Raw genomic sequence first — 24,068 nt, 5'->3', positions numbered from 1 at the left:
AAAGCATCCATCCAAGTTTTTGCACTGAAGACATTTTGACATGTCACAGTAGGAAAAGCACAGGCGTAGATAATAATGTTAATTATGGCTGAATTCTTTGTAGCTGCTTTGGTTTCAGAGTGCTGGTACTGTGCAGGCTTGAATTGTGCAGAGCCATCGTTAATGTTATTAGTAACACCTGTGCTTTTCCTGCTAATGTCTGCTGTGAAAAAGGCCTATTGTGAATCACAAATGCTTGTGGCCTTAAGGCTTCACATTAAGTTTTTAATTTGCAAAAAAAAAAAAAAAAGAATTAAGAGAAGGCGTCGGTTTTATTGCGGGGGGTGTCTCTGAGAGTCAGGGGTTAACACTTTCTCTCCTGCCTGTGCGGTTTTAATCTGTCCTAAGTTCAGATGTGGGGAGGTGCCACCCTAACACAGCGGTGCCTGTTTGGACCCTGGTACTCCTGAGCCTCGGCGCTGATGCCTGACCTGAATTAGTGCTGTCAAGTCAACCATATGACTCAGTGGCACTCCAGGCGAGTGGAGGAGTGAGAGAGGTTTCGCCGCCTACAACAGGTGATGAGGATGAGTGGGATGTTGAGTTTGAGCTTGCAGCTTTGAATGACTTTAGAAGTGACACGTGCTTGATAATTGCGTGTGTAATGTGGAGTTTTATGTAATTTACTGTCAAAAACACCCGAAGGTTGTACAGTGACTGCGTCATATCTGGATTTATCTCACATTTGGTTGTTATGGATGATGTCCAGATTACACATAACAGCATGTGGGAGGTGTTTGTACCTGTGTTAGTGTGCATTCCACCCCGCACCTCTGAATCACATGGTTGCTGCGGCGGATGTGCTCAGGCACGCTGTGGTCTCTCTGAATGTCTTTTATAACTCTCCATTTGACTTTCTGTGTGTGTCTCTCTCTATCAAGTAATCAGTTGATGTGGTCTTGCTTGGGGCTATTATGGAAAATACCCTCACCAGTCAACAGTTAGGCTTACACACTGCTCCGAGGCATACAGTTTACCAGGGAGGTGAAAATACCCCAAGTGCTGCAGTCCAAAACCCCAGCTCAAATTACTGTTGTTACATCAAACATCTCCATTGGTCACGATAATAATAACCGCAGCTCTGGGGGAAAAACAAGGCCCATGACGCTGAAAGCCCATGGAAACAGAGGGGGCACGGAGCTCTGAAACACAACTCCACAGAAAAAAAAAAAAGCTCATAGCTCATGGTTGACCCCCCCCCCCCCCCCCCTCATTCATCAGATCCCCCACTATGTGGAGCTGCTGCCAGAGACCCTCATCTCTCCCTCACACAGACACACTACCACAGACCCTGGGAAGCAGCCAGACCTGAGGGAGGGTCTTAGGGAGGTCAGAGTAGAAGCAGCCATGTTACTTTTGCACGAGTGTACAAAAAAAACTACCCTTTTTAAAAGGGGTGATAGTTTGTGACAGTGGATCCATTCACTTTTTTTTTTTTTTTTAGCTCTAAATCAATTCAGGAAGAAAAACACTGATTTCAAGATGTAATTTCTGTCTTCTTTTAATAACAAAAACAACTGACATTATAAAAAAGTATGGGATGACAGTATGTGATGACCATAACAATACTTAAACTGCTATGGCAACAAAAACATTCACAATTCTTTCAACATGTCTTTTCTTTTTAACTTTTAATACAAACTATTTTCACTACACTCTGCAACCTAAACAATATAAATTAAATTTAGGAGGCATACAGCTAACAGTACAAGTTTTTTTCTTTTTAAGCCTTAAGACAACCGAGACAAGGCCTCTGGAATGACACAGATGGGAAAAGACTTTATTGTTTATCTGCCTTTTTACGTCCGGTTCTAGGTCGCGTGTATGTTTTTCAGCCATTCTTAATGTTCTGACAGGGGCTATATATATAAATAGATGTTGGGTTCTGCAAATATACTCCACATGGAATCAAATACACTGAAACACTCCAAGTACCAAAAAGTAAAGCCATGCTTCTGTTTTTAAGACTTGAAAAATCACATTTACAAAGCCTTATATTAATTATTACATTAGTATGTAATAAAAGTGGGATTTATTCATCATTCTTGAGCGTAGCCAAGTCTGTAGATCTGTCTCAGTTAGTCAAATGTAGTTATACTGTATGTATATTCACACATCTTGCTGGGAAGAACTGAAATACTCAATTCCACATTATTGTGACTCATTATTTGAGCGAAGGCAAGGATGCAGAGTCGTTTCAGGGAATTCCAAAATTGTCCATGTACAGAAATGTCAACAGTATATGGTTTGTTTTTTTTTCTTGTATCGCTGGGTCTGACAGTGCTGAGTTGACAGGAACCTCTCAGATGCTAGGGGTGGGCTGAGCCTGCTGAGGGTTGCTGGCGGCTGTAGGAGTGGCCTGTCGGGGAAGTGTGTACATGGCACCCAGGAACTGATCTGCGATGCGTCCTGCCTCACGGAGCCCGCTCAGCAGGGCGCCGTGAACTGTGGCGGGGTAGTTCCTGATGGTGTGCTCTCCGGCGAAGAACAGACGAGGCACGGGCTGAGAGGGGAAAGGGGGGAAAAAAAAAAAAAAAAAAAGAAACACAAAGAGATCGATGTTAGATTGTCCCAACATGAGAAATGAAAAGAAAACAGGATAAGTTAACTGCCAGATCTCATCAGTCAACACATAAATATAACTTGTTCACATCGATCAGCACACTGACATCAAAACAGCCAATAAAACCATCTTGTGTTGGGAATAAACTGCTCTGCTTTGGTTTGGTTGAATATTGTGGGCAAGCTGGGATGCCTTCTCTCTGTTGCTTTCTCACACACACATACATATAGACTTCTCAGTTTCCCCTCAAAAGGCTTCTTTTCTTGCATGTTTTGCATGCTCACCTGCGAGGCTCCTGGGATGGCAGGACCAGGTGTGATGGGTTGTGCCATCAGATCGTAGTCATTACCCGAAGAACCTGCTGCGACGTATGAGTAGGAGCCCCGTGCCCAGGGGTCGGCACGCCAGCGAGTGACCACGGTTTCCTTTGGCTGCCATGACAACAAACAACAACAACAACACACATACACACACACACACACACAAACACACAAGGGATTTTTAGGGGTTTCCATACTGATATTAGAGGGACCTGTAAACAGCTGGATGGTAAGCTGTTCCAACGTTGGCTTCCATGCATATGATTTTATCCCATTTGAAACCATAAGCAAATGATTTATAATGACGGGTGGTTTGGATACGACTCCGCTTGTGAGTGCCTTTCACATATGCTTTGCTGTGTAAAGCTGTGCTGGTTGTGGGGGTCAATTCAGGAACGATTTTGACATTCCACTAAAAGTGCTGGAAAAAACAGTGAAAACCCTAATGATGAATATAACCCACCGCTGTTTCTGTGTAAACAACAGACATAATGAAGTTGTATTTGAATAAAACTAGCAGCTATGTCAAATTATGAGGATCGTTTTTCAGAGCGATTTGTTATGTGGAAAGGGGACCTATTATGCTTTTTGTGGTTTTCTGTTATTTATATACTGCTATGATGTCAGACATCTATGTTAAAGATGGTCAAAGTTCCAAAACTTGAGGTTAATGTATGTAGAAATGTTCCCTGCACGTCAAAAGCCAGGCCTTCAGCCTACTCTGAATGCTTCATTTATGGTGTTTTTTTTTTTTTCTACCTTGCTGATGAGCTGATGTCAGATTGTCGTGCATGCCCGTAAACAGCCGTCTATTCTGTAGCCTTGGTTGCTAAGGTTGTTGCTAAGGTGTTTCCATGTGTTGTTTGCATTGTTCACTCGCATATTTAGGATCGGATTCCCACTCAAGCATGTCCTGATGTATTTGAGAAGTTGACATAAAGTAGTTGACAGTAAAGAAGGAAAAAGTGAAATCTTAGTACTATAGTTTGTGTCATAGTTTGTTTACATAGCCTCTCGATGCAGCTTCTGGAAGCTAACCAATCAGAACAGAGTGGTCTCATCGGGAGGGGGGGCCTTTAAGAGACAGGAGCTAAAATGGCCTGTTTCATACAGAGGTTGAACTGGCTGCATAAAGGGCCAGTATAAGACACATAAGGATTTTTTTGGACTGTGAATCATGCAAAGCTACTCTACTGGAGTCTGGGAATAAAAATATAGAGCTGAAAATTAGCATAATAGGTCCCCTTTAAAGTTAAAGAAGTACTCAAAGTACAAGATGGACACACAATCATCTATTGAAAATAAAACGCGTCTTTGATTTGCACAAACATGTGTACCTGTGGTACAGCGCTGCTTCCAAATATTCCTTTAAGAATGGCCAGGCAGCGTCCGACAATGACATCATCACTGATGTTCTCCATGATGCCAGCGGCCTCACCGGCCATCAGGGCGAGTAAAATCGGGGCTGAAGAGAAAAAAAAAGTCACATTTGTTATAGAGATTTACTGGGAATATATGAAAAGGAAATGTTCAAGAGATGTGGCATCCGTTTGCACGATTTATCTATAAATTATAAGTGAACATGGTGCTGCAAGAATTAATGGCTTCAAAAATTATGCAAACAGCATCAAAAACAACAGTTGCAGTCTGAAGCTACGAGTAATCCCTTGTCACCTTTATAGAGGTTCCAGAAGAGGAACAGTTCGCCTCGACTTGCTGTGGTGGAGCCGACGTGACCAAACAGGTTGACACTGGGATCCCAGAACACACGGTCAAAACATAACACCACCTTTGGGCAGGGAGAAAAACAAAAATAATAAGTCACATGACATTCAAAGTGTTCATTTTCATCAAATGCTCAGTAGTCAGTGACATGTATCTCATGTTCAGCACAAGTTAAATGCATTGAATGTGTGAATGGTAGAGCTCCCTCTGCTGGAGATAAAGTAGTAGTAGCAGCTGGGATTGCATAATAATGCAGTATTCTCCTCTGTGCTGCAGCAGAATTAGGAAATGAACTACTCTGCTGCAGATGATGCTCAGAGAGAGAGAGAGAGAGAGTACAAGAGCTGGTGGGTCAGAAGTGACGCAGAATGAGCACTCTGATCGGATTACAAACACACTGGCCAAAAAAAGGAAAAAAAAAAAGCATCTTTCATTTGCGCACCAACAGGCTGAATCCCTCTCCATCCTCCATCTGATCAAAGAACCAGGATGAAGCAACTAAACCTTTTTTACTGATTCATCAAAAAAAAAAGAAGAAGGGGGAGGGTGAATCTGTTGAATATAACAGGGATGCTGATGTAGCACCTAATGGAAAAATGATATATAAACCTTCAGGGAATATATTTTAATTCTGAATGCTCATCAAGTTTTGGCCTGGAGAAGCAGTCTAACAACTGAAGGTCAAGTTGCCAGCATAAGGACACTGCAGCACAAACAGCAGCGGGAGATCCTTAAGGGACCGAATCCTAAGTCCTGCCAGAAACACACCGCATGATTTAAAATCTGACTTTAAATGTATACAATGCAGGATTTGTTGGTTGCTGTTTGTAAACAGCATTCAAAGTTTGTCCCTCCTACGCAACTTGACCAGAGAGAGCTGAGAGGTGGCTGCATTCTAAAGCACAAATAAATACGCCCACACCTCCGCACAACCCTGCCGGAAGATACCGCATTGCTGGATTTGGTATGAATGCAGAACTTCATCCTGTCCGCTGTGACCTCTGTGCTCTGCGTGTGTGTGTGTGTAGCGCAGTACTGCCCTCGGTCAAGCAGACACACAGACCTGCAGCTCTTTATACATCCATGACACAGAGACAGAGAGCAGAGCGGAGCAGAGCAAAGAGACGGAGACAGCGATGTAACCTGGTCTCTACCCTACGAGTCCCTACCTCACACCCTGCGACTTGTTATTGGCTGGGGGCTACATACCCACTACCCAAAGGATAACGCCCAGAAGTGTCCGGATACCAAACAAAATAAGAGTCTATACGTTGTTTTTTTAGAAAAATCCTACATCGTATACCTTTAACTCCGATTTGGACATGATGACTCATTTCAAGACTTAGTGGGGTGAGGGGATTCAGATCTTTGGCCTCCCACTTGAATGTCGGACAAACAAGTTCAGGTTCTTTTCCGACTGAAATCTAGGATTCTGTAGCTTTAGCTGGTTAAGGAGAGGAGGAAGGAAGGAAGGAATTTGTTCTGATATACAAGAAGCACTGCTGGGCACTGTATGTTTATCGAGACCTTGTTGAGGTTGCCAAAGCCCATCCTCTGTATAGCAGCTGTCTTCCACTCAGGCAGCGGGGGAACAAACTGGACGGCGGGTGGCTGCTGCTTCAACACGCCGAGCGGCAGGGTGCACAGCACAGCGTCACATTTGTAGATAAAGGTCTGGGTTGTGGAGCGAGTATTGACAGCGATCACCTCACAGCCTGGAGAATGAACGGATAAATGTCTGGTTAACATACGTTGTACGTCTGTATGGACATCAATCACAGCACATGTAATCCTGCGCACATACCGGAGGCTGTGTATCGGACCTGCCGCACTGCTGTGTTAAGTTTGATGTCCAGGCCCTCAGCCAGGGCCACAGGTACACACGAGTAGCCATTCCTTACTGTCAGATGGCTGCCGGTGAACTCAAAGTCATCGTCCTGTGGATAAATTAATAATCTGTCATCCCAGTAGCATAATTAACTTCCTAATGCAATAACAGAATAGCAGAAGTGTCTCATAGTTGAACTAGCAGTAACCTATTACGTACATGGGATTGAAAGAGACTTTTGATATGCAAGACCATTGTCAGGACTGCACAGTTATGACATTTCAAAATAGGTACATGTATATACCTGATCCCAGTGCTTGAGAGAGAGGGTGGAGAGGGGCGTAGCGTTGGCAAACTCCAAGTTGGCAAAGTGCCAGTCTAGGATCTGCCTGTCCCTGGATGACAGGTAAACATCGCTGTGGGAAAAAAGAAAGAAAGGAGGGAAGGAGGGAGGGAGGGAGGGAGGGAGACAGACAGAGAGAGACAGTAATATATACTGACAGCTGTTGAGATGTCAGAGGGACAGGTTTACTCATGCACAAGCTGAAAAATCTGAACATAATAATACATAATATGCTCATAACATTTACTACAGACTAGAACATAAGCACAGGACAAAGGTAAACATCTGTTGCTAAGGGCTGCGTGGCTCCAACAAACGTTTATTTTTATCACCAATTTACCACAATAGGTTTTCACTCCAGGCACATAAGCCAATATTGCTTCAACATAGCCAACCTGACATACTTAGTCTGATCAGTTCCTGATTAGAAAAATGAATAACAGTATTCTTCTGGAGATCTGCATTACCGGTTACATCACAGGCTGCAACAAGCTGCTGCTGCCTCTGTGTCTGACTGGATTCAAATAATTTAATCATGGTGTTTAGGTGTTTCATGACCATACTGGGTCAGGAGTCTGTTGCAGAAATTTCTGAAAAGTACATGCATGTATGTAAACTAAGTAATAGTTCAGGGCTAAAAAGTTACAAACAGTAACAAAATGTTTGAGATGTATACAAGGGCATTTTTGATGACAAAATAGAGCTGGGCAGTATGACCAAAATATTATATTATACTGTAAATTGACAATTGTCTGGCAAATACTGCACTATACATATATGCACTGAGTTGTCAATGCATTTTAAGTGATATGAAAAAAACTGTGAAGCTATGAGTTACCTGGGTGGATTAGCTTCCAGCTCCTGCAGCTTCTCCTCCAGCTTCACCTGCATCTCCACCAACTCATCATACTCCTACACAGAGACAGACAGACAGCAGGGAGATGTTGACTGCACATTATTCATACAGTAACACAGCTGCTGTGTTAATATATGTTAAATAATGATAAAATAACAATGTTTTTTTTCAGATATTATGATCACAGATATTTATCACAATTTAAAGTTCTTTTAGGATAGAATTAAAATGAACCAATTAAAACTTGAGGAATTGCGATTGCATATTACATCAACAACTTGACAATTTTAAACTACCGCAACAATTACGATTTACTTCAGTGTTACAATACTATTATTGTGACATGATTTCGGCATTAAACATTTAAAAGGATTACAGATAAAGCTCAAAAGATATCATGCTGAATTGAAGTCCAACTTCAGGAACTGGTAATGTCTCTAGTGAGGTGAGAAGAAAAATTGGCATGCACGTACATGCGCGTGCGTGAGTGTGTACACACCCAGAGGGTTTCAGGTCATGTAGAAAGGACAAGCAGCTTTGACAGAAAGGGCTGACTCAACCTGTTCATCAGTTCACCACAATAGAAATAACTACGACAGCAGCACAGAGTCTGGTAATACCACCTACCTAGCCAGGCCCAGTACAGAGCTACACCGAGGCAAGCCTCGAAACTTTTAACATCTTAATGATGCCTCCAGGCTGGCAAGCTGACCTGGGAAAATGCTAAAAACAGCAAGAATACTGAAAATATCCTGACGCAGCCATCCCTCCTTACTGGCCTTAAATCTTGTTATATGGTGTAGTCATGCATGTCATGTGCACACACACAACCTCTTAAACTACTCTGCCTTGCTGAAAATGTGTGCGCGTATCCGCATACATAAAGACAGTCAGACCGTGATTCAAGGCCTTGAAGTGGTTTCTCAGACGGCGGATGGGCAGCAGACAAATGCAACGCAGACACCAGCTGTGTTTAAAACAACTAAAACCTCCTTCTAAAATACACACATATAGCAGTAGTGGAGGTGATTTATCCACACCAAAAATAAAACAGCAGCACTCACTCTAATAATACATCCTACCAAGGCATTAAACCACTTAAACATAGCCTGTCTGGTTTACTTAGATAGCACAGCATTAAAATTCTGTGAGGCACCAACCCTGACCCACTAGTCTATAAAATATCCCTTTTACATGCTAGCTCCTTCTCAGTATTATAATACTATTACAAATGATTTGATCTTTATGTCTAATCATATCCTTAAGGACAAAAACAAAGTTTCTGTCTGGCAAATTGTGTTGGTTGACCTCCTGACCTCTGGGAACACCTACGAAATCTAATCCTGCTTCAAAGTAGTTAAAACTACAGCAATTGCAAACACAGACACTATGTAATACCCACAACACCACAAACACAGTTAGAAATAGTTCCCTTTTAAACTTAACTGCTTTGACTAGAGTATTTTAACTCCTCAAGTCTAATTTCTGCCTCGTCCGAGACATCTGAGGGAGTAATTAAAGTGTCACAAAGCAACTTATTCTTTAAAACAATCTGTTAACATTACTGGTCTGCAGCAAATGGTGTTTTAGCTCACTTTGCAGAGCGCGGTGAGGTCGCGGTGCTTGCTCTTCACCAGGAACTCAGCTGTGATATCTCTGGGTGGTTTGACTTCACTGGCCTCTTTATATTGCTGGTGGAGCTCTTTAACTCTTTCCTTGGTTGTCACCATCTGAAGGGAAAAGAAAAAAGGAGACAAGAGAGGGAGAGGAAGGATGAGGGTGGATGAAGGAAACGGGAAGGTGTGTATAAAAAAAGGCAGAATTGACTGGACACAATATGGTTTTGCTACTCTGCTTTCTACAACCTGGATTTTTTCCAAGCCAGTCTAGGAGTCAACCCAGTGGTGTTCCAGTCTAGAGCCTGTTTTTCTTACTATTATGGCACCATCAGACCACCTTCAGATCTGTCTTCCACTTACTAGAAGTCTATTCCATCTATTAGCTCTCCCAGCCAACCAGCAAAGCAAAGCCAGTTGATAGATGTCTGCCAAATTTCAGTGGGACTTTTTGAAGTAATTCTGATTTTAGGTCCCTTTTTCCCCCCTAACCAGCAAGAAAAAACACTGAGAAATGTAAAATGAAAAGTTCATCATCACAATTTAAGGTTTCCCCTTTCAGTAGTCTTAAAGTAATTCTTAAACATATGAGAAAATATCATTATTTGGTTCCTTCCAGCGAGTCATAAGAAAACTGATCATGACCACTGTCATGTCTGTAAACTAAATTTGAAACTAGCCTGGAGTCTTGTTGTCACTGTGAGCCAGCGGAGACAACAGGAAGCCACTGGCCCGGCCAATGAATAGTTTCAATATGTAACTCTGCGTAACACTGCAACTTGTTTTTACATTTTGGTTTCTGTACAGAAACAAACTAGATGTAACATGTTAAATGATGAGCTTTAGAGGCGTTGGAAGGCAGATTTTCTTTCCTTTGGACAGAGTCAGGCTAGTTGAGTCCCCCTCTTTCTAGTCTTAATGGTAAGCTAAGCTAATCGCCTGCTGGCATCATATTTAGCCTACAGACATGACAGCGGTATCGATTTTTCCTATCCAGCTCTCAGCACGAGAGAGAATAAGCATATTTACCAAAACGCTGAGCTGTTCCTTTAAAAACTGCATGATTATCTGTTGTTTCCATTGTTAGTGTAAAATAGGAAAATGTGGTGTTTCTTAAGAGATGTTTCTTTACTTCTTGTGTAGCACCAAGAAGTAAAGAAATGCACATCTGCATTGTGGATGGTGCTGATGTCACAGTGTCTAAAGTGGTCAACTTCATAACCACGATGATGTCAGTATGACAGCTGAATGAGGAAATCCTGCTCACCTTGTTGAGAAGATCCCTGAGATCTTCCTGCGTCTTCACAATCTTCTTCCAGTGTTCTATCTGCTCATCCTTTACATGCTTCTCCTGCAGCCTACGCAGACACAAGATTTGTGTATTTTTGTGGATCTGTATATACATCTCTTCTTTAGGTACACATGTGCGGGATACATCTGTCACCATCTCCTGTGTGTGTGTGTGTGTGTTCATGAAGTGTGCACTGTACTCACTGTATGACCACCTCAAGGGCCTGTCCCAGAGAAACTGGTTTGTTGTTGAGGAAGTTGAAGTCCAGCTGGTGGCTGAGGAAGGAGGTGGCCTCTAGCAATCTGTTGAACTCTTGCTCCACCATTTCATCTTTTTCTTTTGGCACCTGGACACACACATACAAAGACACCAGGGGATCAGTCACACTTAAGACAACAGAAATTGAGTCTACCAAAAAAAAAAAAGCCAGATTCAACTATAGCTAAAAATGTATGATTTCTTTTTTTTTTTTTAAAAAAGCAAAATTTCTCTAGAAAATCTTAATGGTGTTTATACATTACTCCATATTTCAACTTGTAACTCAGTGTCGATACATTTCTTCTCTCACTGGGACAGACATTTACATCACTGATTCACAAATATAAGCAGAAGAAGAATTAATGATAGTTAATGCCCTTCAAAGACACTTCCAAATGTTTCAGGTCTTCATGAACATGCAGTAAAAGACTTAAAACATGCTTCCAAAGTCACTTAATATAAAAACCATGCTAGGATAGAACCACTTTTGTAGAAAATGTGTTACTGATACACTTATATTAGGCTTTTCAGGCAAAATGCACACTTGTGGTATTAGATTTGACTTGAATAGAGCAGTACCACATTTTACTACAAATTCTCATCTCTTCAAGCTACAGTCTAGCCGGCATCTAACCACTGGTGTTACCAGATTAATTAGCAAGAGATAAGGTATTATTTATAGCAGAAATGTCTGAGGCCTGTTCCCTTTAATAAAAAAGACAAACAAGAGGTTTGTTTTGCAGTTCCTTTTCTAGGAGATGATGGTTTAAACATGAGCAGCTCATCTGTATTCTAGATGGATGGTAAATGGTGAGTGAACCAGAGTAAAATGAGATTGATGGAGGTGAAATGTCTTTTAAAATCGATTTTATATTAGATAAAGAATATATTATGTAAATAAACCAATACATACACTCGTGCACCGTTCACCCTTTTGTAGTTGAGCATGGAAGGGGTTGAGAAGACGAGAAGGGAGGGAGGTGGGGAGGAAGGAGAGAGAGAACATATTAAGTAAACACAACTTTAACCTCAAACAGGTTTGCACAAAAGTGAAACGTACATTTAATTTGTCTTTTCCTGCGGGGGAGGAAACCAGTTACACATGATGTGGATGCTTCAAGAGCCCTGCTGGCTAGACTCTATTTCAATGGAAGTGCCCTGAACGTGAACCTAAACATCCGAACTACTGTTGCTGCCACTTGTCCGACAGAACAAAAAAAGATCAGGGGGGGAAAATGTCTGTTTATTTCCAATATAATGACATTAGGGCTATATCCGTTTTCTGGTCAGCTCTGTTCTGAAAGGAACTGGAGCTGTTGTTGATGACATGCAACGGTAAGCAGTTAAATGAATCCACAATTCCTTTTGTTTTTGTGGCTCAGGGAATGCCAGATCCCTGCCTGAGGACAACTATAAACCTAAACACAGAGCACTTCAGGGAACTCGTGTGCATACATAAACATCTTCTGTTAAAGGAAGTAAACAACACAAGGTCTTGGTTTCAAAAATGTAATTCGGATACACATATTTAATGCAGCTGCAGCTACATTGACATGATGGATGGTTAATCTTGAGGTCAGCTGTTTGCGACAGAACTTGACCTCATGTAGAGCTAAAAATGTCAGTACGACTGAAGCAGGCAGATGTTTTCATGCATCAGCTGGCCAGAGCAAATCACATGCATGCCTCTGCTACCATTAGCCTCTAGCCATCTATCAATCTGTGAAATTGGCTCTTGGCTTTACAAGAAAACCCTTTTTTTTGGGGAAAATAATCATAAGTTTTATTTAGAAATATAAATGATCATCCAGAGGTTTCTCAGGATTCTACTTGTTGAATGTGACAATGCACCAAGGAGCTTGGCTATGGCAGGATAATGGATAAGAGGCAACACAATTCACTGAGACAAGTTATACTCACAGCTTGGCCGTTGGCTTCATACAGTGGACACTTCTGTTTGATCTTGGCCAGCTCCATGTTAACCTGCTTGCTGATCACTGCCATGGGATTCCCTCCTGAACGAGCACACACACACACACTTGAAGGTGACACAGTATTTACATGGACAATATCACCCTCTACGGGTGGATCTTACTAACTGCAGAATCTCTGTGAGGAAGAAGACTAAAAACTGGATGAAGCATTGTTTTCAAATAACTTGTCAGTGAACAAAACATGATCTACAAGATTCCACAAGATGTGATGATGTTGCTTTTGCAGACCTGCCAGCCCTGGATGAATTTTTTGAGAACCACTTCTGCGACCTAGATGCGTCAGATGCAAATCACTGCTGTTCGAACAATGAATTATTGTACATAATTTGCAAACATACACATAATATGTGTACATCATGTGCACACATGCAGCAAACTAACAAAAATGTGAGGGATGCACTGATATGAAAATTCTTGATATCAATAACAGATTGTTTACAAAAATATGTGCAGATGCCACTACTGTTGGTTGATTATTTATGCCTGTCTGTCACCTGCCTAAACACAGATGACCAAGGAACACAATTTCACTCAGGCTACACACTAACCTCCCACTACTGCTGCATTTATATAGTTTATATTGTTTACATCTCCACAATAATCTTTAAGCCAATTTGATTTTTGAAAATATGATTTTCAGCTAATTTGAAAAGATGATGACAATATAGCTGTAAAAGCCAAACCAGCCTAAACAGACTATTTTGTGTTAAATAAATATTTTAGAGCTGGTTAATATAACAGTTCTCATTATAGGAAGGCTATTACTTAATGGTATGATGACTTAATGACAATACAGGCTGAATATGAACATTGCTGTTGAAACTGTAGAAGCAATCACATCCCTCCTTAAATATTGTACTTAAATTTTTAGTGAGGGGTTGTTTCCTTCAAATTTTCCTGGAGTAGGCAAAGTTATAGACTACAGTGCCAACACACACACACACACACACACACACACACACACACACACACACACACACACACACACAATCTGCCTTTTACTGATAACTTTCTAGTTAACGTTAATTCTGGCACATTAACTTGCTTTTTTTCCATCATGCCACTGCTCCTCTCATTATGGTTACGGGTTTGGCTGCAACAATAATTATGAATACACACTATGAAAAAGTCACGTTTTACAATCTGCAACATACGGACAATATATCCTAATGTTACTTTACCACCTTAAATGCCTGGTGAACAAGCAAGCTAGCTTGCAAATTATATAACGTTAGTCCAACGCTATTAACGTTAAATATTTTCCCAAAATTGGAAGGTCTGCATTAACTTAACACAATTCAAAATTTCAACTTTCCACATCCACCCCAGTCCGTTTATGTTTACAAAGGAGTTAAAAGTAGCATCTTCACTTGAGGAATTAGCCAGCTGGAGTGAGAAGGGGGATCTAGAGGGTTACAATCAGTGACATGTTGCTTTCGATTTGCAGTCTCTTGTAATGTCATTACGTATTTGTCAAGTGTGACCATATTATGGATGCATGGACCATACATCCATTTCATATCCCCGCTGATATTTGGGAATGAATCCGGTGCTATGATTGGTCGAACTCTTCTTCTTCTATTGCTTTTTGGCAGGCTACAAGCTGCTGCCCCTTGCTGTTGGACTTGAGTACTGCACATGCACAATTGAACCATAGATTTATGAAATGAACTCACAGGCGTCACCAGCTTTTGCATAGTTTAGAGTGACAAATCGTACCAACGTACCTTGATGTCAAAATGCGTACCTGCTATGCAAAATGCGCACAGGTTGGCAGGTCTGCTTTTGTGCCGACTAAAAATGAAAATCATGAAAGACTAAAAAGCTACAAGATGCTTTGACTTAATCTTGTGAGTGAGTGACATCACTCAGTGATAAAACGAAACACATGATCTGAATCTTACCCAGGCCTGTCACCACCATGGCTCCCAGATCAGCAACATAGTTGCCCTTTCTAAATGTAGCCACTCTGCCTCCAACCCGGTCCTGTACGAAAAAAAAAAGTAAAATGTTATCACATGGTACACTTTAATTACAGGACACAAGATAGATTAGGTCACTTCATTAGTAAACAAATGAACCCATAGAAAACAGTTATATCATAATAAATACAGTAATTAGATGGTGGCACTAATTAGATATTAATTATAAAATGACAGTATATGTTTTACAATTAAAAAGATTTATAGCGGGTAAAGAAAATGTGACAAAAATCACTTAAAGATTAATAGTCCAGTTATACTTGAAATAACCGATTTATAAGAAACCCTGCTGTTGACTTACCCTGGCCTCCAATACTGTAACATCCATGCCAAAACTCTGCAGCTGCCGAGCTGCAGCAAGGCCAGATACACCTCCACCAATGACTATAACCTTCCCGGTCTTCTTAGCTGCAAAGACAAGTAGGGAGAACATTAACTGAGTATCATAACAACACTGACCATTCCAAGGTTGATGTCTCTGAATTCGATTCTCTACAAGACTGAGAATGAAGTAAACTCACTGGGTAAAGGCTTGACCCTCTTGTAGATGCCAAAGTTAATGAGGCCATGCCTTTCAAGGTAGCTGTGTATCCTGTGGACCAGCACGGCATCACCTAAAAGGAGAAAAAAAAAGCACATTAAATCTCAATTTCTTTAACACTTCTTAGAAAATGAATGTTTCATTTAATAACCTACTGTTGTATGGAGCTTCAAGCTGCTGTGCTGTGGCCTCAAAGGTTAGCTGGATCTTAGGGTTGTCCAGCCACAGTTGGAGCTGCGTGGGGTTGATATGAATTAAAATACAGTATTGTTTATAAACTGATTTATATATAAATAAATAATGTGTGTAAATGTGCACTTACTGTACGGTTACGGATGTAGAGGAAGACTTTCTGAGTTTGTTGGGGGCCGCTGATGATATCAGGGAAGCAGGCGGCCTCCTGGGACGTCATACGGTCATGAGGGAGACGGCTCTGGAAAGCAGCTCCTTCCACACCTAAAAAGAAAAAATTGATCATTCTGTTAAAAATGACATCACTTTCTTAAAGGGTCATAGCTATTTGTGTGTGCTAGGGTCTCTGCATTCTTGAATTTAACTAGTTTAAAGATGACATTTAGGAGAGCTTTAAATGTGCATTCTTGCAACAAAGACATCAGTTTTATTTCACTTCTTTGACATGATCCATCCAACAGTCAGACTCACCAGATGGTTCCTCTGGTTCACTGTCATTCTCCTCCTCTGGAGGGGGAGGTGGAGGGGGGATGACCTGCTTCCTCTCTTTCTCTGCCTTGGCGTTTCTCTCCTCCTCAGAGTAATATTCGTCCTCAGACAGATTGGCCAGGCTCTCGTCCATCTCGCGGTACTCCACCTGCAACAATAGGCACAATAAAAGCATCATTAAAACCCGCATTCACACCCTTGAATCGCTGAGCTGTTCTTAGCTCACTTGAAAGTGCTGAAACCTTACCAGGCTTAAGAAACCAATACCGTGCTGCAACGACTGTGAGAAATCACTTCTATTTTTGACTTCAACTCAGGAACACATGCAAGCGAGAACCTGCACCTAAAGTTTAAATGATGACATGTCTTGATCCTTTAATCAACGAAATCTAGTGAATTCTGCCACTGGCAAATAAAACTTTCATTTTTGGCAAGCTCATTTAGTGCTTCCCTCTCAGAGCGAGAGGGAACAGAACCCTAAAATGTTTACTTTTGCTCGCTTGCGTCGACTCGTCCTGCGGACTTCAGCTGAGTCCTGATCAGCCCCCCCAGGGCCTGCTTGGTGGGGCAAAGGGGCTCCCCCGGGCTCCCCACTGGGGGATGACCTCTCCTTCTTCTTTACTTCCATAACTCCTGCAGCTGAGGCTGAAGGACCAGTCTGTGCATCAGAAACCTGGGGCCTGTCCCCCCCCGCTGCTCCGGCAGTAGACGAAGACGAGGAGGAAGAGGAGCCAGCATCTGACTTCTTACTGGACAGCATCATGGAGGATGTCGGAGGCCTCTCCTGAACAAAAGAGGAGGACAGAAATGAGATAAAACCCATCAAATTGAAACGAACAACAACTCAAGTAAAATAAATAGGAATGGCTGAAATTTAGATGCTTAAAATAGTATAACCAATGATAAAAGATCACGAGATATTTCTAAAAGAAAAGATGAAAATGATGAAGTGTGGGTTGTGCCTGCTGAAAAACAAACAAACAAACAAACAAAAAATTGAAATGTGTGACCTTAGTTATGGCACTTTGTGGTATTCCCAATTGAGAATAAAACACAGATTTGTTTGGAAATAACAGCCTACACTAGTTAAAAAGGGGGCCTACAAAATTTATGCCAAATCTCACTCTGAAAAGTATTTTGAGACCTTACTAGTCACAATCCCTACTGGTGTCATTGAAACTGATGAATTCTTTATAGATACCTTACGTTTAACCCCTTTGTGTAAGCTGGACACTTCGCTTAATCCACCTGCTGACAGCCACCAAATATTATCAGGCTTTGAGAGACATCATTATCACCCCAAATTGTCAAACTTTTGGATGATTTAAGTATCGTTAACTGTGCGTGAATGTCATGATTTTATGAAATGAGGGCTCCATGGTACAGTAACCTTGTCTTGTTTTACCCATTTCTCCGTGCACCGGGTAATATCCATTCAAACACTAAGAAATGAAGACAGAACCAGAAATATGATTACGAACAGGACCAACTAAACAAAAAAACGTTGGCCTTTCACATAATATCCACGATTACACTAAACATTTACAAGTGTGAACAAATATCCTATGACTAACACAAGGTAATCTGGTGAATTGTGTCTCATTGTGTCGTTTACCCTTTAAAAAATGTTGATATAGGAGTCAATGTTGTTTATCAAGACTATTCGTAAAATCAGACTATAAAACTTGAGAAAGCTGACGTGCTGGTAACACCGATACGGACTGTGGCGCTTTTAAGCCACATTTATCTAATAGTCGGGAACCTCTTTTGTAGTGAAGAGACGGGTGCAAGTCCGTTATAGTCCAACATAAACAGATGGCTAGCGATAATTGCAGAGCTAGCAGCAGAGTGGCTACCAACGTTAGCTTGCATTGGCTAACGGTAGCTTTCTTATAAACGGTGACTTAAATTAAACATTTGACTATAAAGTCGCGAGCGTTTAATTTCACAGCAACACGGGGTGTACTTAAAGTAGATTTTAATCGCTTCTATGTTCATCTCCATTCAAATTCCTCCTACGAGACCATGCTACGTTAGCTAACGGTGCTAACAATGAGACCCCGGCTAGCACCAGCAGTGGCACAGTAGCAGGTGCGACTTGGGAGAAAAAGAAAGCGCCGGCTACGCTTGCAAAGCGTATCGATACATTTTAAGCACACTTTCCTGCATCTAGGAGCATTGTTTTAAGGAATAAAGGTATACGTAAAATATTAAAAATGTTAATATTACCTCTCAGTCCCCCGCAGATGTCAACACAAAGACTGCACCGTAGCAGGTCTCCTTTCAATGAACTCTTTGGTGATTGGCGGATCGCAAATGTTACCCAATCCCACGCTGTGCGATGATTGGTTGAAATAACTGTCAATCCAAAAGAAGGCGGGGATTTATTGCTTATAAAACTGCCGCAATGGATCGGTTTTTTCTAGTCGTAAATAATATATCTCAAACACATATCTGCACTGTTTTATAGAAAAAAAACTGGGAAGTAATCTGGGTTTAAATGGTGTTTTTTCTGACCGGGATTCAGCGTTTCCTCCCTGCTTATTTGTGGAGAAACGACCAAACTGATCCCAGATCGGTGTTTCTCAGCCCCGCAGACAAACTGACGTCAGCCAGGGAGACAAACAGGATGGGCTGGTGATGTGGGGGCAGACAGGTAAAGGTGATCTGCTCCGTCGTGCCTACTTCTCAGGGAAGCATAGCGACGTGTTGGTGACTCCTTTTTTTCTCCATTTTGAGCCGACCGCATGTAAGTAATATCTAAAATCCAGATGTAAATCGCAAATATACACGTGTACCTCTATATAACTATTTCTCCTAACCAGTGAGTTTTTAAGTGGGTGTAAAGTCAATTCTCTGGACTGTGTTTGTTTTCGGCTTATCTGGGTGTTGCTGCAGTTAAGTTTCTAGATTTTGCCTATGATATGAAGCCTTTTAGGGCGGGGTGGGCTATATTGTGTTGTAAATAAGAAATGGTAATTGTTGGCAGCTTTCTGCAACTCAAAACGAGAATAAGGCACTTTTAGTGAAATAAATGAGGAAGTCTTTAGTGCCAGAGCAGGGAAAAGAAAAAATGATTTATCTAGGCCACACATATTGTTTCATATGTTTGCCATGGTCATTAGGCAATACACTTGACTTAAGATACAGCACACAATATGAATGAGTACAAACTAGTGAGCTGATTAACAATCCATCCTACAGAACCAAGAAAATGGTGAAGCACGAGCAGGAGACAGTCAACCGGCCTGACAACACCGCCTTCACTCAGCAGAGGCTTCCAGCCTGGCAGCCCATGCTCTCTGCCGGCATTGTCATCCCAGGGTTTGTCATCATTGGTCTGGCATTCATTGGCATTGGCGTCGCTCTCTTTGTCACTTCAAGGAGTATTCAAGTGTTGGAGGTATGATTGTGAGCACTGAAAGCATAAACCAGTCTGGTGCCATGCTAAGAATCAAGGGTCAGATGTCACAGGCAAAAAGAGAGAGGATGAAAAATGGTCCAATGCATGCAACTGGCACTGCTATCTCCTCACAGACTTGTTGCTTGTAAGTGATATCATACCTTTGAGTTTAAACAGGTGTGGTGTCAGTGACAAGTTATGGAGATAGGTGTTGTACTGATCAATATTTAATCATCTTTCTTGTTCTCTTCCACGCAGATTGACTACACCGGGGTTGAGCAAAACTCACCATGCTTTAAGTGCTCTGACCCAAACTTGAAGAACTGTAAGTGCCAGCTGAACTTCAGCATCAACAGCCTGTTTAAGGTGACAACGGAGCTTTACACACACACAAACACAAACTGGACTTTTTAATTTATATCAAGTTGAACTCTGACCCTTCCTCTGACCCTTGGCTGTGTTTTTGTGATTCTGTTGTCTTGGACAGGGGCCAGTATTCTTTTATTATGGTTTATCCAACTACTTCCAGAACTACAGGAGGTATGGTGTGTCCAAAGATGATAACCAGCTGTCTGGAGACCTGGAATACTTTACGGTAAGCTAACAACATAGGATATTGGGGAAAAACAGTAAGGTAAAAAAAAAACAACATATTCCATGGGTTAGACGTATTTTGTTTCAGCAATGACAACACTGTTTTTCTGTCTTTCTTCTAGAGTCCCAGTGACACCTGCGCTCCCTATGAGTATGACAGCAAGAATACACCAATTGTACCTTGTGGATCAGTAGCAAACAGCATGTTCAATGGTATGTGAGGGCATCTAAAATGGTGAATTTGGAATTAAGTTTAATTGCTGTGCTTAAGGGGTATTAATTCTTGTGTTTTTGGAAGACACCTTCAAGCTGTATCGGATCGTGAATGGTGCAGAGGAGCTGGTGCCCTTAGATGGAAAAGGGATTGCTTGGTGGACAGACTACAACATCAAATACAGAAACCCTTCCATCACACCTCTGAAGAACGCGTTCAATGGTACTTTCTTTGCTTCAATTTACTGTAACTTGCTCCTGTTGTTTGGTTGAGTATTGTGAAATTGCAAATCACCTACCTTAATGTTTGGGAATTGTCAAAGCTGATTAAAAGTTTGACTTGCAGGTACAGTGAAACCCATATTTTGGTCCAAACCTGTTTACGAGTTGGACCCCTCAGACCCTGCTAACAACGGCTTCATCAATCAAGATTTCCTGGTGTGGATGAGAAGGTCTGCCTTGCCAGATTTCAGAAAACTGTATCGACGAATCACAGAGGGGGATTACGCAGAGGGCCTGCCAGCTGGAAACTACTCCCTCAAAATTGCCTACAGTATCCTTTTTATATGTATGCATTAACTTTTCTGCTTGTCACAGACCTTTCAGTAGTGCTGAGAGACAGCAGCAGCTGTCAGTGATGCCAAAACAATAGCAAAGGTACCATCAAAACAATTAAAGACGGGTATGACTTAGATCATTCTCACATATATCTTTAGTGTTGAATCAAGACATGCATGCCGGCAAGTAAGATGTAAGTATTGTAGATTGAGTAAAGTAACTGAATTTTGGTCAATTATGAACAAAGAAGAAGGGATGATGAACTATACAAATATATCACAAAGTGTGTCCTCTTCACACGGTTATATGACACAGTTATACCATTAGCTGCGGAGAGTATATAGCATATAAGTCTTTATGATAAATATTATACTCCACTGATCATTTTATACATGTAAAAGTGGCATGGTTTAAACAGTTTCCCACTGTTTTATTCATACAGTATGAGGAGATTTACAAAGCTCCACCTAACCATTGAAATGGACACATGCTTGGTGTCATGTTACTTCATCAACAGCGCCTTAGTCTAACTTGTTTTACAGGTTGGGTGTGGTTCTGTTTTTAACTGGCAGCATGAACACAATGACTTAGGAGTTCTTGAGGTGAAAAAGAAACCATGCACATTTTCTGAAGTAGGTGAATGAGCTAGGTAAATGATTTATCACGTGATTGATTGAAGTTTAAATCGCTTACTACATCATCAAATCATATTGTTGTTGACCATTTCCCAATGCAAGTGAGACAGTTTTAGCTTTTTGGATGTTTTTTTTTTTTTTCTTTAATTCCTAGAAAAAATACTTTAAAGTATTATCATGAGGTCATTATTCTCTGTATCTACATTCTTGGTGTATATCCTTAACACTTTGTCCCCCAGACTATCCTGTCCTGAGCTTCGATGGCAGAAAGAAGGTGGTGTTTAGCAACGTGTCCTGGATGGGTGGCAAGAATGAGTTCCTGGGCATTGCCTACCTCGTGATTGGCTCGTTGTGTGTCTTCATGTCCATAGTCATGCTCATCGTCTATGCTAAATTCAAGTTCCCTGAGGAGGAATGAGTTCTTGTTCACGAACTGTGGTTGAATGGGGTATTTATTTTCTCTATCAACTTTTTTTTTTTTTTTTTTACTTAATCAGATGGTGAACACAGAGTTCAGTGCTCACAGCTAGAATCAATCAATGAACTGAATTCACATTTGTTATTCTGGACATGAAGATCGTCTCCTCAGGTGCAACAGAAGCCTGCTGTCATTTTGTGAGGCAGGACTCTTCTGGAGTTTCCCCATTGACTGCAAAATAGCTTTGTGAACACTGTGAGATGATATTCTTGCAGTATATGTATTTTTCTGCAAGCACATCTATGAAATTGGGCTCCTCTGAGTGCAAAACACAGCAAAGTCAGCTAACCTTCATGGAACAGCTTTAAATAATGCCTCTTGCTGGTATCTCATATTTAAATGACCATAAGCCAAGTCCGAAATCACATTGATAATGTATTTTAATCCTGTTGTAAATATATCTACGGGAGGTAGAGGTAGAGTGAAAGTAGAATGGATATGCAAAGTGCTCAGGCTGATATTTGGCAGACAAAGAGACATACAGCTTAGGCTCCTTGTAAAGGCACTCTTTGTTGGGTTTTTTTTTTTTTATTATTTTACAATACTTGGATATAGCAGGGTCAGTAATAGTAACAAAGCCATTAAGCCATTTGACACTCAGCAACAAGTTACATTTGAAGTGTGTGAAATGTGTAACATAACTTGAAAATGAATGCTGTAAAAATCGGGAATAAACTGTTCTTACTCAGGGATCTGGTGTACAAGCTATACAAGCTCATATTTTAGGAACTTCTATGTTTCAGTTTTAACTGTTTGTTTCTGAGATTTTACTTCATGTTAATATTTATATAATAAAACAACACAAAAACCATGCTGCAGCTTGAGGTTCCTTTCGTCATATTAGGACATTTCTTCTGGATTCTATTTAAATGTGTGGTTTCCTCTGTCAGTCAGTTTTTAACCTCTATAGGCCTATCACTCCTTTACTGTGACTTTTGAGTTTCTAATCTACAGTTTTACATATCTATGATAGCATTCAGTATAGACCTTCCCCAAAACTCCAATTCCATTTACTATAATCCAATTTTATTCACAAATCCATCATGTTTTCATTGGGTCCTGGCCATTTAATACCTTAGCTTTAAGGGATAGGTTCACATTTTTTCAAGCCTGTCTTAAAACAACAGTCAGGTGCCCATATGAACACTGAAAGAGGTTTTCCTTGCTGTAATCATTCCTTCTGTTCATATTGGCGATAAAATGATCCCCTTCAAATGTACTTTCAATGTAAGTGATGGGGGCCAAAATCAACAGTGTATCCACACAGTCATTTTGTGCAAAAATGTATTTAAGTAGAATGACGCTTATATGAGGCTTCAGCAGTCTGAGTTAGTCACATCAAGTGGATATCTACCACATTAACAGTCTTTTTAGCATAAAATTCTTAGCATAAAATACTTTGTGTTTCCTCAGACAGTGTTTCCCTGTTGAAGTGTGATGGAAGTATATTAACAAAAACAGGGACTTTGGCACTAAAAAGACTGTAACATTGAAAGATACTGACCTTATTTGACTTATTTGGACAGCTGAAACTTCATATTAGCTTCAGATAACCTTTTAAATACATTTTTGCACAGGAGGCTTGTGGATTTTGCCCCCCCACCCCCCACCCCCCACCCCCCGCTCACTTACGTTGTTAGTACATTATGAGTGCATCTTCTAATGTCCAGTATGAACAGGAGGAATGATTATGGCAAGAATAACCTATTTCAATGTTCACTTGGGCACCTGACTATTGTTTTAAGAAAGACTTTGAAAAATTGTGGACCCATCGTTTAAGGTCAAGCTTCAGTGCCTTTGTAGCCATCAAACAATGGAACATTTATATCTTGTCTGCTCTTTCACAGCTGACTCATGTTCATGCCGCTTTTATCATTTATTTGTCTGGATGGTTAGGTTAATTTTTAAACGAAATGCAGAAGTAATAAATATAACAACTGATAAGATGCATAGCGAAACAAGTACAGTTATTATGCATTATGCATAAGTCAGATAAATTGTGAGAGAGGTTGCCATTAGCTTACAGCAGTTATTATTATTAATACTATTATTAAAGATTTATCACTTTGCATTGCTGTTAGCTTTGTTGTTAGATTTTAGCTGCATCATTGGAGACAACTCCCTTTCTCCCTCTAGCTGTCATACACGGT

The 24,068-nt window shown here is 40.9% G+C and overlaps 2 protein-coding genes across 7 annotated transcripts; one reads left to right on the top strand and one right to left on the bottom strand.

The window, feature by feature from the left end:
• Positions 1-1,524: 1,524 nt before the first annotated feature.
• On the bottom strand, positions 1,525-18,362 carry kdm1a (lysine (K)-specific demethylase 1a). Of its 6 annotated transcripts, none has more exons than XM_042388231.1 (22): positions 18,267-18,309; positions 17,443-17,479; positions 16,528-16,821; positions 16,020-16,188; positions 15,679-15,812; positions 15,512-15,590; positions 15,337-15,429; positions 15,117-15,223; positions 14,738-14,819; positions 12,760-12,854; positions 11,753-11,770; positions 10,785-10,927; positions 10,558-10,648; positions 9,270-9,404; positions 7,657-7,730; positions 6,780-6,891; positions 6,452-6,584; positions 6,175-6,362; positions 4,597-4,711; positions 4,260-4,387; positions 2,887-3,033; positions 1,525-2,542 (listed from the first exon to the last, which is right to left on the bottom strand). In XM_042388231.1, the coding sequence occupies exons 2-22, from the start codon at positions 17,470-17,472 to the stop codon at positions 2,342-2,344; spliced, it is 2,568 nt and encodes an 855-aa protein (XP_042244165.1). In that variant the 5' UTR covers positions 17,473-17,479; positions 18,267-18,309; the 3' UTR covers positions 1,525-2,341. The 6 variants fall into 6 exon arrangements, with proteins under 6 accessions (XP_042244165.1, XP_042244160.1, XP_042244162.1 ...); XM_042388226.1 differs by lacking the exon at positions 18,267-18,309 and adding an exon at positions 17,239-17,285 and having other exon boundaries at positions 17,428-17,467; XM_042388228.1 differs by lacking the exon at positions 18,267-18,309 and adding an exon at positions 17,239-17,285 and having other exon boundaries at positions 16,020-16,185; positions 17,428-17,467.
• A 90-nt stretch (positions 18,363-18,452) lies between these two features.
• On the top strand, positions 18,453-22,729 carry tmem30b (transmembrane protein 30B). Its single transcript, XM_042388233.1, has 8 exons — positions 18,453-18,786; positions 19,242-19,440; positions 19,699-19,806; positions 19,928-20,035; positions 20,157-20,247; positions 20,333-20,470; positions 20,594-20,800; positions 21,680-22,729. Exons 2-8 carry the CDS (start codon positions 19,252-19,254, stop codon positions 21,856-21,858), a joined length of 1,020 nt encoding a protein of 339 aa, XP_042244167.1. The 5' UTR covers positions 18,453-18,786; positions 19,242-19,251; the 3' UTR covers positions 21,859-22,729.
• The last annotated feature ends 1,339 nt before the right edge of the window (positions 22,730-24,068 follow it).

The sequence above is a fragment of the Thunnus maccoyii genome, chromosome 16 (assembly GCF_910596095.1).
Source record: "Thunnus maccoyii chromosome 16, fThuMac1.1, whole genome shotgun sequence".
NCBI lineage: Eukaryota > Metazoa > Chordata > Actinopteri > Scombriformes > Scombridae > Thunnus > Thunnus maccoyii.
This window is presented reverse-complemented; position numbering and strand designations above follow the sequence as displayed.

Excerpts from the sequence above, each read along its gene's own strand:
- kdm1a (XM_042388226.1), bottom strand. Across the intron at positions 15,430-15,511 it reads GCTTGAAGCTCCATACAACA|GTGATGCCGTGCTGGTCCAC; the intron begins GTAGGTTATTAA and ends TTCTCCTTTTAG. Across the intron at positions 12,855-14,737 it reads CATGGTGGTGACAGGCCTGG|GAGGGAATCCCATGGCAGTG; the intron begins GTAAGATTCAGA and ends GTGCTCGTTCAG.
- tmem30b (XM_042388233.1), top strand. The coding sequence starts at position 19,252 with ATGGTGAAGCACGAGCAGGAGACAGTCAACCGGCCTGACAACACCGCC. Across the intron at positions 19,807-19,927 it reads GCATCAACAGCCTGTTTAAG|GGGCCAGTATTCTTTTATTA; the intron begins GTGACAACGGAG and ends TGTCTTGGACAG. Across the intron at positions 20,801-21,679 it reads CTCCCTCAAAATTGCCTACA|ACTATCCTGTCCTGAGCTTC; the intron begins GTATCCTTTTTA and ends TTTGTCCCCCAG.